Raw genomic sequence first — 12,683 nt, forward strand, 5'->3', positions numbered from 1 at the left:
CTGCACTTCAGTTGTATTAAGATTTCTGTTGATTGGGCTGTCTTATTGGTAATTTACGTATGAGGCAGCTGTCTCCCAAGTCACTACTGTGCAATTTTGAAAGTATTACGTCAATTAATTTGTTATTGCGCTGAAAGAAAAATTGGCTGTCCCCTTGTGATTTACAAGAAAGAGGATCAGTGATCCATCTTATGTAATCCAAAGGTGTGCCTGGTGCCAATATTTATCAAAGACTGTGGGCACAGTTTGGAGAAAGTGTTTTGTGGCAAAGATTGCTACCCAAGGGCATTGTGTTTTTGCATGCCAATGCATGTCCAGACATAGAATCATAGAATCATAGAGTTGGAAGAGACCTTGTGGGCCATCCAGTCCAACCCCCTGCCAAGAAGCAGGAAACATCACTGCCATACAAAAGCTTGCCCACAGATTGACAAAGTGTATGGAAAAAAGCAAAGTATGCTGTATTTATCTTTTCTGAAATATGACTGAAATAAATTCCACAGCCAGAGTGTAAATAATTTGACTCACCCCATAGGTGATGCTATACAAATAAAAGGCTAGAGGAAGATGTCAACTGACTGCCAAAGAAATATAGACATTGGTTATGTATGCCAGTAAACACCAGACTTCAAAGTCACATTTCATCCACAGCCCCTAGACCTGCCCTTTAACACATACTAAAAAGCCCCAGGCCCAAAAAACAAGGGACCCCGATCTTTCCCCACCAGGCTTTTGGAAATGACTCACGGACTCCAGCATTGTTCACCAGGCAGTCAAGGCGTCCATAAAGTTCAATGGTCACAGCAACCAGATTCTATGGAAAGGGACAAGGTTAGCAAAAGGGGAGAGAAGAAGCAGGGGAGATAGTTAGTAAAAGATGAAACACATGTTTATATCTGAAAGCTGCCCAGACAGCCTTCCACAATGCATATATGCTGATTATACAATTCCCACCATCCCCAGCCAGGATAGGTATAATCATTTAAGAGGTAAGTTGTAACCCAACCTATGTGGAAAACAACTAAATTGGGTTATGACAGTCATCATTCCCACAATTAGAAACTTCAGGAAGACATTTTATTGAAGCTGGAAAACATTACTTTTTAAGACTTCATCTTCTAAAATCCATCAAACACCACAGTCACTGGCGAGTTCTGCAATGTCATCTAAATGACAATATTTTAAGTTCAGGCTTTAAGAATGGATTTGTGCTAAGAGAAAACTGGTTTCGAAGCAGCCACTAAAGCAGCATAGTGTAGTAACACTGGACAATGATTCTGGAGTGCAATTCTCCCTTGGCCATGGAAACCATTGGGTGACCGTGTGTGATTCATGCATTCTCAGCCCCAGAAAGCGCTATGAAAGCCTCACTTTAGGGCTGGCATAAGTGAGAAACAACATGAAGGTACATAGCAACAAAGAGACTCTCCCAAACCAGCATATTTCCCCATAACCCTTACCTGAATAGCTTTTTCACAGCGAACATTGCAGATCTGGAAGTAAACTTCCCCAGGGCCCCCACAAAAGTCAAATTCTTGCACAATCTTCTTCCCCTGTTCTTCTGCGAAGACAGTTGCAAACAAAGTTCATGAGGAGTTTGGAGGGTAGTTCCAGCTCCAGGTGACGAAGGAGTAAGGCCCCATCTGCATTGCCATACAATCCAGATTATCAAAGCAGATAATCCACTTTATCTTCTTTGAACTAGATTATATGAGTCTACACTGCCAGATAATCTGGATTTTATATGGCAGTGTAGAAGGGGCCTAAGATAATACTGCCTCCTTGCACTTTGTCTCTGGATTGAGTTACCATTCAACCATGAATCAATGGGTCTCCTTTAGTTGAGACTTACCAACAGGATGCAAGCCTCTATCTGAGTCTCAGCCTATACTTGATGCCCAATGAGAATGTGAGGCACAGAGATCAACAGTCATCGATATCTACTCTTCATGCTAAGATTAATCCAGTGTGTCATATTCCTACAAGTTGCCACCATGTGCAGAATATCCTGCAAGGGTAGAGTAGAAATCATATGGTTGTTTTTGATTGCAAATCCCAGCATCCCTAGTCAGTATAGGACAGGAAAGCTGGGAGTTTCTGATCAGCAACAACTAGAGAACCACATGTTTCCTACATCTCTCCTAGAACTTTTCCACACAGTCATAGCAGTTGTGTATCACTTTATCTATCATATCTCTATACTATGGAATGCTGGGACTTGTAAGTTGGTGAAATATTGTATGTAGAATTCGCTACTAGAGACTTCTAGTACTACAGTGTAAACAAACCGACATATTATATCAGAGAACATTATCTTTCCTAACTGCAAATAACAGGACTCTATAGGGCAGGAAATTATGTGTAGCCGTTCCGTCTAGTGTTGGGAATTAACACTGGTTTAGATTGAAGCAAAGGAGAAAAAGATCTGTCAGGCATTGCAGTAGACCTTCTACATTTGCTGGAGTAAGAGGCTCTGGACCCCTCCAGAAGTGGGAAAACTGTGGATTAAAAAGCACTGTTTTTTAAGTGAGAATATCCCTCTAGAAGTATCTAGGTCCTCAAGTGAAACTATATGGTCAATTTCCACTTAAAAAAAATTCCACTATAAAGTTGTACTGGTGGACTTGAGATCCCTACAGACATCATATTAATCAATTATGCAGATTAATCAAATTCACTAAATTAGACATGGTATGAAATTCGTTGTTTCTATACCAGCTCCTGTTTCTAATCCATGGGACCATACATACATATTTACAGAGGGCACATTTGCAAGGAATTGGATTGTCACTTCCGTATCCACAGAATCAACTATCTGTTGTGAGGGAATATGAAATAAAGACTCCATATTGTGATGAGTTCACTGAAAAGGGTTGCTATGGCGACAGCTGCTGAGTCAACTAACATTCTGATTGGTTGCTGCCTTTGGCAGAGGCAGACCAATGATTTTTCCAACTGACGTTTTCAGTTTGAATTTATCTTCTATTCTGGAGAGGAAGAGAATGGAGCTGACTAGATTTTTAGTCAGGAATGTAATGGCTGTCGTGTTCTCCAAAGTTTGACTATTTGAAGAAGAGGTGAGGCATATTTAAAAGGACTGTTACATATTGTTGCCCTATATATGTGTTTGAACTCTTGAACCTGAATAAAGATACTGTTAAATATTTCACTCAATCCTAAAGTGACAAAGCTTATTACACAGCAGAGTTTATCTTGATTTAAAGACGGTGATAAAGCTTCAGTTTACATATTTATTTTTGTTTTACATAACCACCACCACATCCGTGACCTTAAAATAAGGAAGCAAACCTTGATTTTGCCATTTTATATAAGGTACACTATTTTAATATGCCATAGTATATGATGAGCATCCACAGATTTTGGTATCCATGGAGAGTTCTTGAACCAAAGCCAAGCAGATACAAAGGACAAGATTCTAATTTTTGCATTTCTCCCCTTACATTTAAAAATGCTAATATGGAAACAATGGACAATCTCAGAACATTTAAGCACGAAGAAAACAAATTCTCACCTTCACATTCTGGGGCACAGAACACCACTTTGGCTCCTTGGTGGACTGGGAAGGTAAAGGAGGACAAATGAATGCCAGACAAAATCTAACATCTCTGTTAATACATGCACATTAATGGATTAAAATGAAATATATGTACACTAGATATTCCATTACTGATAAAGCATCCCTTATTAGAAAATCTGAAATACTCCAAAATCCAAAACTGTCCACATAAGTGGTTAAGACATTGACATCTTTGCTTTCTCATGGTTCTGTGTACACATTTCAAGAACAAAATTATTTAAAATATTGTACAAAATGACTTCCAGGCTATGTGTATATAAGGTGTATATGAAACATAAATGAATTTTGAGTTTAGATTTGGTTTCTCACTCCGAAGTATCTCATTATGTTTATGCACCATGCGCTTTGGTGTATGAATTGTATAGTGGTTGTGTTGATATATGTATTTTCTTGTATGTTTTTTATCTTTAAGTGTTTGACTGTGCTGTACTCCACTCCTAGACACGAGAAGGGGCAGATACGTTGTTGTTGTTGTTGTTGTTGTTGTTGTCGTTGTTGTTGTTAGCAACAAATACTGGTATTCCAAAATCTTTGGGGGGAAATGCAAACTATTTATTAGGGTTGTGCATGGTGCCCATTCCAATATGGTGCCCAAGCAACAGGACACAAAAAGTAGGACAAAGCTTAGGTGCAACATTTAGAGGAATTGTTTATTTATTTATTTTAGCATTACATAAATTAGTACAAAACTAATAAAAATAGAAGGAGCACAGGTGGCTAAATATCTTTTGACCAAAAACAGGCAACAGCAACTGCATTGTCTGTAGCCTCAAACAATTCTTGCTCTGTACATGAGGCAGGACATTGCCGTAAAGCATACAGATGCGGAGTTGTCTGCTCTACTCCACAGTCACACAAGGTGGAGGATTCTTTTAGGTAGTGCCATTTTGCCAGTTTGTCTTTTGATCTGCCAATTCCACTTCTGAGTCTGTTCAGGGACTTCCAAGTTGCCCATTCTTGGTTTGCCCCTGGAATAGTCATGTATTCATGTAGTCATATAGGCTATGTCAGGCCCGGCCCAACACGGGACGCTAGCCACGCCCCCGCGTTGGGCGCCATGTTCCCAGGGGCGCTATCGAGCCCCCTGGGAGGCGGGGCCACATTTGGCCCCACCTCTGGCGCCCTGGCCCTGCCTCCCGTGCTGTGGAGGCGTGGCCACACTTGGCCCCACCTCCGGCGCCCTGGCCCTGCCTCCTGCGCTGTGGGAGGCGTGGCCACACGACATGGGAGGCGGGGCCAAGTCTGGCCCCACCTCCCGCGGCGCCCGCCTGCTACAGCAGGCATCCTTCCAGGCCATGGCCTGGAAGGACTCCCGCCGCAGCTTGGCTGGGACAGGGTGCCCGCCGCGGGAGGCGTGGCCAGCCCCGCTTCCCGCGGCGGGCACCCTGTCCCAGCCAGACTGTGGCGGGAGTCCAGTCCTTCCAGGCCGCAGCTGGACCTTCACCGCGGCCTGGAAGGACTGGATTCCCGCCGCAGAGTGCCTGGGACAGGGTGTGCGGGGTGGGAGGCATTGCTAGCTCTGGCCCCGCATCCCGCGCCATGGGGGGCGGGGTCAGGGCACCCTCGCACAGCGTGGGAGGCGGGGCCAGATCTGACCACGCCTCCCGCGGTGCGGTGGGGGGGCGCAAAAAAATTTTTGCGTACCCCCGAAAATTTCCTCGGGCCGGTCCTGGGCTATGTGATCAAAATTATAGGGTGCCAGCATTCTAAAATGTTTTTATAGTGTTGTTAGTAAAAAAAAAAAAGTGTGACCTTTTCGTTATAGTAATTACGCAAGTGGAGAGACTTCAGAGGCTCCTTTCCCCCTCATTTTTACAGCTATTGGTGTAAAACTTGCTAGAATGGTAGGGCATATTTACCACTGTTAGCCCATCAAGCTTCAGAATGTTTAATTCATCCATGGATTTTGGGGAAATTTTCACAGTTTTTATAAAATTAATGTGTGTATGTATGTGTTGTATGTATGAATGATTTCTCACTTGCCAGGTTATAACTATAAGTTATCTACTAATATCACATTTCGTTGCATAATAGTCAACAACTCATGACAGCCTCACCCCCCCCCCCTTTTTCACTGAAAAAATGGGATAAAAAGTGTGACTATTTTGTGATGAAATACAGTATTTCCCTTCTCAAAATTGATTATACTGATTCTACACTGTAGAACTGATGCAGTTTCCAACTACTTTAACTGCTGTCACTCAAAGCTGTGGATTCCTGGGAGCTCTAATTTTACAAGGGCTTTAGCTTTCTCTGACAAAGAGAGCTGGTGCCTAACTAAACTAAAATTCCCAGGATTTCATAGCATTAAGTAGCTGCACCCTCTAACCTTGTTGATTATTTTTGAAAACCCTTCTACTTATGATGTATGATTTTAATTATTGTCCTTAGTTTTCTCTCTCTTTTTCAACTCACCAAATTCTCTGACAATGCCTTCACCGATGCCGCGGGTGCCCCCGGTTACTATGACCACTTTGTCGGGATACCGCAGCCCAGTTGCCATCTCAGCTCCTCTTGCAGTTTTGCTTGATGTTTCCTGCATCCAGACAATCTTTTAAATGCACACAGCAGCATGTGGTTTCACCCACTGCGCATGCAAAGCCCTCAAGATGCCCTGAGAGGCTGGGCATCCCTGATCTGGAATTTTTGGGAACAGATGTGTTTTGGCTTTGGGGGGGTTTTCAGATTTCGGATGTATTAGCATGTACAGAATGAGATACCTTGTAATATCTCAAGTATATGAAAGAAATTAATGCATGTTATCTTTACACATTGTACACCCAACAGCCCGAGGAAACCACGTGAAAGATCAAAATCTCTTCCAGCCAGCAAACCCAAAACCCAAGCACCTTGTAATATCTCAAGTATATGAAAGAAATTAATGCATGTTATCTTTACACCTTGTACACCCAACAGCCCGAGGAAACCACGTGAAAGATCAAAATCTCTTCCAGCCAGCAAACCCAAAACCCAAGCATCTGAATAAGCAGTTTTGTCCAATTGTCACTGAAACCTTTGACTCAGAAATGGAGATGCCCTCAGATCTTAAAACTGCTTGAGGGCAAAAAGAGAGGTTTAATCAAGATCAAAGAGATCTAGTGGCTGGCTCTGGAGAAAATAACTTTCGCTTACAATTACAGTAATGTAATTCTTTTTCATGTGTGTAAATATCATTTGAAATTGGCAACGAAAGACATATCACACATTACAGGAAAAGGTGTGTCCAAAATTAGGGACATGATTTTAAAGTGGCTTGATGGGGGAAGAATCTAGATTAAAACATGCATTTTACTTAATGCAGTAATGTGAAAGAAAATATGTATGGATGAGATACAGCTCCAAATAAACTACCTACAAATAAATGTCTCTAACATTTTAAAATTGGCGTTAGGGTTGTCGAGGTAAAGGATTGTTTTCTTCATGTGGTGGATTTGTAAGAAAATGCATATGGTAGATTTTGCAATGTCACCAGAAATGTTTTGCTGAGCATAATTGATAGGATAATATTGGATAATAAATATGAAACAGTTCTTTGATTCATGATAATTCTGTGTCTTCAAACTTGGAAAGGAATGTGTAAGCACTTTATTCTCAATGGAAAATGGAATGTTGGTGGACAGCAAAAGAGGTTTAAAGATGTTGTTGTTGTTTATTCCTTCAGTCGGCTTCCGACTCTTCGTGATCTCATGGACCAGCCCATGCCAGAGCTCTCTGTCGGCTGTCGCCACCCCCAGCTCCTTCAAAATCAAGCCAGTCACTTCAAGGATGATTTAAAGATGAGCTTAAAACTAACCTTTAAAAATGTGGAATAAACACCAAGAACTGGGAAGCTCTGGCATTCGAGCATTCTAACTGGAGGTAAGCCGTTACCAACAGGCACAAATACACAGTAAAAGGGAGAAACATGCCAAGAGGAAGGCATGTCAAGCAAACCCTTGTCAGGACCATGGTCCACCTGGAAACCTATGTCTTCACTGTGACAGACCATGCAGATCCAAAAACAGTCACTTACAGACTCACCTCCAAGAGACCCCTGGAAAACAATCATTCTCGACCATGAGTGACCATCTATGATGTACGATGATGGTTTTGATTTTTATGAATGGTCCCACTGGAAATACAAATGATTCACTGGTTGTAGGAAACACATAGGTCTTTGAATGTGGGGCTTATAGTTTAGGGAGGCCCAGGGCATCTCTGAATAAGCATTTTAAAGGCCCCTCCCTAAACTACAAACCCCAGAATTCAAATTGAAGTGGGAAAAATGCTCAAGTGTGATGTGCCTAAAAGAAATAGGGAACGTATTCCACAACATCTGGAGAGAAAAATACCATTGGCCTATGGTTTGAGAGATATAGAGCTCATGACCTTAGGCCAGTTTCACCTAGCCTCAACCTTCCACATATGTTGGTGTAAAGGGGAAAGGTGGGTGGTCAGAGAGGGCACCCCGTCCATCTCGCTGAAACTAGGAAGAGGACCCCGCCCATCCACTCTTCCTAGGCTCGGCACCAGTGGCCTTCCTGCCGCCACGGCCTTCCCACTGCCGCCACCAACGCGACAAGTGGGGTTTTATATATCTGTGGAATGTCCAGGGTAGGAAAAAGAACGCAAATGTGGATGTTGCAATTGGCCAGCTTGATTAGCATTTAATGCCCTTGCAGATTCAAAGCCTGGCTGTTTCCTCCCTGGGGGCATCCTTGGTTGGGAGGTTTTAGCTGGCCCTGATTGTTTCCTGTCTGGATTTCCCGTTTCTTTATTTTTTTTATTTTCAGTGATTGGTTGAGGGGGGGGGGGGCGCCAAAATTCTGTTCGCTTACACTTGAAAATTATCTTGGGCCGGCTCTGAGTGTATGTCACTCTGAGCTCTTTAAATGCAAATTAAAAAGATAAGAATTAAGCCTTACAACCACTCTTTTATTCACATGCTATTTAGATGAAAGTCACTGAGGTACAAAGCCTAACTGAGATCCAAGAAATGCAAAAGGAAAGCAGAAACAAAAAGACAGAGCTCTGAAGTAAAACAGCCAATGTATAGCATCAAATGTTTATTGAGTATACAAATTGGAATTGTTCATATATGAGAAGACATGTTCATTGTTAGCGTTACAATATCAAGGGGAGATTGCCATCATTTTCTTGAGTGGGAAGAAAGTATTCATCCAGAGATTGAACACTCCCCACACTTTCCCTATGCCCCCAATATTAAGCAGCATTTCGCGTTGCTATGCAGGCAGCTGTTCCAACAGGGAAAGTTCATCTTATCTGTGCCGCTCTGGGTTTCTTGACCTTTTTCGATCTGGGAGGAAGGTCTTTTGAAAGTGGATTTTACAGTCTAGATTTGGGGGCAATTTGTGAAATCTCATGCCTAAGTTCACATCAGGGAATGTCATGGGAACTATTCCTTGGCACAGCTCTGGGTTGAAGGATGTGGTTGGAATGGGGCACCAAAACAACTTCCAGTGCATTATTCTCATAGGCTGTATTAGCTGCTGGCTGCTGGGAGTTATAGTCAAACAAACATTTAGAAGGAGGCATGAATCCTCCCACAAACTTTTCTGCAGGGGCTACAATGCATGGATACAACTACTTTGTCAGGTAGCCTTTACCTCAGTGGTTCTCAATCTGGGGTCCCCAGATGTTTTTGGCCTTCAACTCCCAAAAATCTTAACAGCTGGTAAACTGGCTAGGATTTCTGGGAGTTGTAGGTCCAAAACGTCTGGGGACCCCAGGTTGAGAACCACTGCTCTACCTGAATGGAAATCAAATAGATTGGGATTCTACCTTATAGCTACTGCAATCCTCCCATCCTGGTCGACTCCACTAGTTTTTAGAGCCACATCCAGAAGCAACTTGACTCTTACGGCCAAAGCCAAGCTCAGCTCCACCACTGGCCACAAGGTCAAGTCCTGTGCAGAATGTGGCATCGGCAGCAAGGAACAGGGCAACCTTCGCAATCTCTGCAGGAGTCCCCATCCGTCCCAAAAGCTATTGACACAATGGAAAAGAAAAAGGGTGGTGCAAAATTAGTGCTTGAGGATAATCTCATGGTAGACACACACACACACACACACACACACACACACATCTTTATTCCATTTTTTCTCCCTCCAAGAGTCATTGTCTTCCGTCAAAATAAATAAAAAGTTTCTGGTCTTTAATACTATAAGAGAAGCTTATGAGGTCTCAGAAATTAGAAAGAAAAACTCCAAAGGATTTCCAATGCTTACATTTCAAATTGTTATCCGAAATACCCTTTCCCTTCCAGTGAAAACATCCACATTCAAACCTTCATATTTCCTGGGATTAAGATATAGAACCCTTGCTAAACTGGAAAAGCCACAAATGAAAAATTGCTATTAAACCACCCCAGGAACTTCTGGTTCCTCCAGCACAAACCTTATCAATTTTCTTCAGAATTTGGTCATGAATTCACACTGGAGAATCGAACAGACTATGTTAATCCAATCCATGAATAGTCAAATACATAAAAGTTAAACCTGCAAATGTATCAGACCAACTGCTAAAATATGTACATTTGCAAAACTGTGCATCAGGTAGTGGATGCAGAACATGGGTTTTCCTTGTGCAGACAGAATTGTATTGGTATTTTTTACAGAGGGTTGTACATGCAGTTCCTCTATAAACTAGAAATCCACCCTGTACAGTAGCCCAGGCCCATTATGCACTTGCCTGATATTCTTTGCTTTCCTGGATTGCTGCCTCTGGATCAGGTTGTTGGTTTAGAACCCATTCCTGCAGTTGAGTCCAGATCATGCCGGGTGAAATGCTAGAAATCAAATTGTTTGGATTTTTATAAAGTAGGGAAGCCAGGTTTGGAAGGTGCAGCACAGAAGAGTAAGCAAATAAGTTCCCACGTGCTGTTAAGTTAAGTTTCCTAGAAGTATAATAGCCCCCTGCCCACACCCAAGTTTCCATATGTTATCTCTGAATGTTGGAAGTCACCCATATCCTGCACATGTTTATAGTCTTCAACAAGGAGATACATAGGCAGCAGAGGTTAATTTGAAAGGAAAGCTCCTCCTCTGTTGCTCTCTTTGTGTCTCTCTCCTTTTCTCCTCCAATTTCCTGAGTTAGAATTATATTCTCAGGAAAACACCTGTTATCTGAATTAGAGACTAGACATGTGCATTCAGGGGAAACCTTGTCCCGTTTCATGTCCCGGCTTTCTTTGGGGCCCCCGATCCATTTTTTGTAAATTGGGAGGGTTGCTTTCGGGTTTTTTAGGGCCCAAAAATTGGACCATTATGGGGAAGGGCTTACCACCCACTGGCTCCCTTCCCAGTGTGTTTTCTTCTTACCTAGCACCTGCAGTTTCTACTCTAGAATAAGAGGTGCTCAGCTGCAGGCATGCTCTGGGCATGCCTGCTTGCATGCCTTGCCACACGGGCCCCATCGCCACTCTCTCTGAGTGTGTGTGTGTGTGTGTGGTAGAGAATGCAGACAAGCCCAAAGTACACCTCCAGCCGAGCTCCGGGCCTGCCTGCCTGCCTGCCTGCCATGCCGCACACTCGCTCTCTTTCCAAGGCAAGGAGGCAAGTTCGGATGCAAGATTTTTGTGTGGGGTGGGCGGCTTCTCATTTTGTGCTTCTGAAGAAACAAAGACACGAAAGAAACAGTAGGAAAGAATTTTGCACACATATCTATTAGAGATCTCATAGGCATTTGGTCTCTCTTCCCTTTTGTTCTCCGTAGAGATGAGGGAGACGTTATGGAAACCTGTTCCAGACATAGTTAAATGCAGATAGTTCCCCAACTTTCCTATATAGAAATGTAGTTCTTTCCAGTAAACATTTTTTGTAATTTTTAAAGCACTACTCCACTCCTTTAATTGCTTATGATCATTCGCTCTCCTGCCATTCTCACAAGCTTCTATTCTGCTAAATTGCTATTGTTGTTGCTGCTCATTTTTAAATGCTTTTTTCATTTTTGAAATCCCTCAACAGTCAAATATAATGGAATCCCAATCATGTTTTCTGAAATAATTTGGATTTGCTGCCAGGATTTCTTGGAAGCATTTGCCACTCTGGATATTTTTAATTATAATGTGGCCAGTAGGAAAAGGCATTAGGAAAATCTCCACCTCAACCAGTAAAGCACCAGCTGGTGTGGACAACAGGGAGGGACACTGGGAGCAGATTATCAAAACATGTGGAAGACCAAAATATGGGAGCCTTTACACTGTCCTGGTAATTTTCAGGGAAAAGAAAAAGGACCCATTGACTTCAGTTCTCAAAACCTCATTGATCTCAGAAACCGAATCGTTAATTGTCTATAGCCTTCTACTAAACAAAAGACTTACCTGTTGACTCGGACACAATATTTGCTCTCATCAATAGCCAGGGATTTTGTCATCGCACTTATAGCACCCTGCAAGTTGAAAGAGTTATTGTCAAGGACAGAACGCCACAAGATTCAAAGTAACAGAGTTTATTAGATTACAGAACTCAAAAATGCCCGTAAAAACACAAGGGCCAGGCAGTTTTTGCCTTTAGGAGCAAAAAGGGACAAAAGTAAATGTTCAAAAGATAAACCGGATTAAACCGGAGTTTAATCCGGGTAAAAACAAACTGCTTGCTTCAGCCTAGGTATTAACAGAACGAAAGCCAAGGAACAAAAGATACAAAGAATGCAACTAATTGGCAGCAGATTCCTCTCTGCTGCCAGCACTGTGCTTAGAGTAACTTGCGTCGCTCCCACACACACACAGTAGACAGGATCTCCAACACGAGCAATTCAGCCAAGGATTGTAGAAGTAGAGTAGACCAGTTCCGTTCCGTAAATCAAAGCCAGAAGCAGACGTTTGTAGTTTTTCCAAGTCCAAGAAGGGGGGAAGACAAGCCGTGGTCAGTTCAGTCCGGGTTCTCAAAGCAGGAGATGGCGTCCGTCAGAAAGACGACGGAAGGTCAAGGTCTCAGCACAGGAAAGCACACAAGTCTTCAGGGAAGCGTCCCACACACACACGGATCCCAAGCGTTTGCCCAGATTACCTTGCCCGACGCAATTTGCAATTGCTCCCAAGCCCCATTTTATGCCAGTTACAAATCTTCATCACTGTCAGCTGTCC

General features: G+C 42.7%; 1 protein-coding gene across 1 annotated transcript in view; it reads right to left on the minus strand.

Annotated features, from left to right (window-relative positions):
* The window catches only part of LOC103280319 (uncharacterized), a 34,716-nt gene that overhangs the window by 5,864 nt on the left and 16,169 nt on the right, over positions 1 to 12,683 (minus strand). Inside the window, exons 8-15 of the mRNA XM_062957130.1 lie at positions 11,919 to 11,986; positions 10,289 to 10,385; positions 9,420 to 9,583; positions 8,974 to 9,094; positions 6,014 to 6,149; positions 3,533 to 3,577; positions 1,461 to 1,561; positions 748 to 814 (exon numbers count right to left, since the gene is read on the minus strand). Coding sequence (XP_062813200.1) covers positions 748 to 814; positions 1,461 to 1,561; positions 3,533 to 3,577; positions 6,014 to 6,149; positions 8,974 to 9,094; positions 9,420 to 9,583; positions 10,289 to 10,385; positions 11,919 to 11,986 — 799 coding nt within the window. The remainder of the gene's footprint in view (positions 1 to 747; positions 815 to 1,460; positions 1,562 to 3,532; positions 3,578 to 6,013; positions 6,150 to 8,973; positions 9,095 to 9,419; positions 9,584 to 10,288; positions 10,386 to 11,918; positions 11,987 to 12,683) is intronic.

The sequence above is a fragment of the Anolis carolinensis genome, chromosome 6 (genome assembly GCF_035594765.1).
Source record: "Anolis carolinensis isolate JA03-04 chromosome 6, rAnoCar3.1.pri, whole genome shotgun sequence".
Taxonomy (NCBI): Eukaryota; Metazoa; Chordata; class Lepidosauria; order Squamata; family Dactyloidae; genus Anolis; species Anolis carolinensis.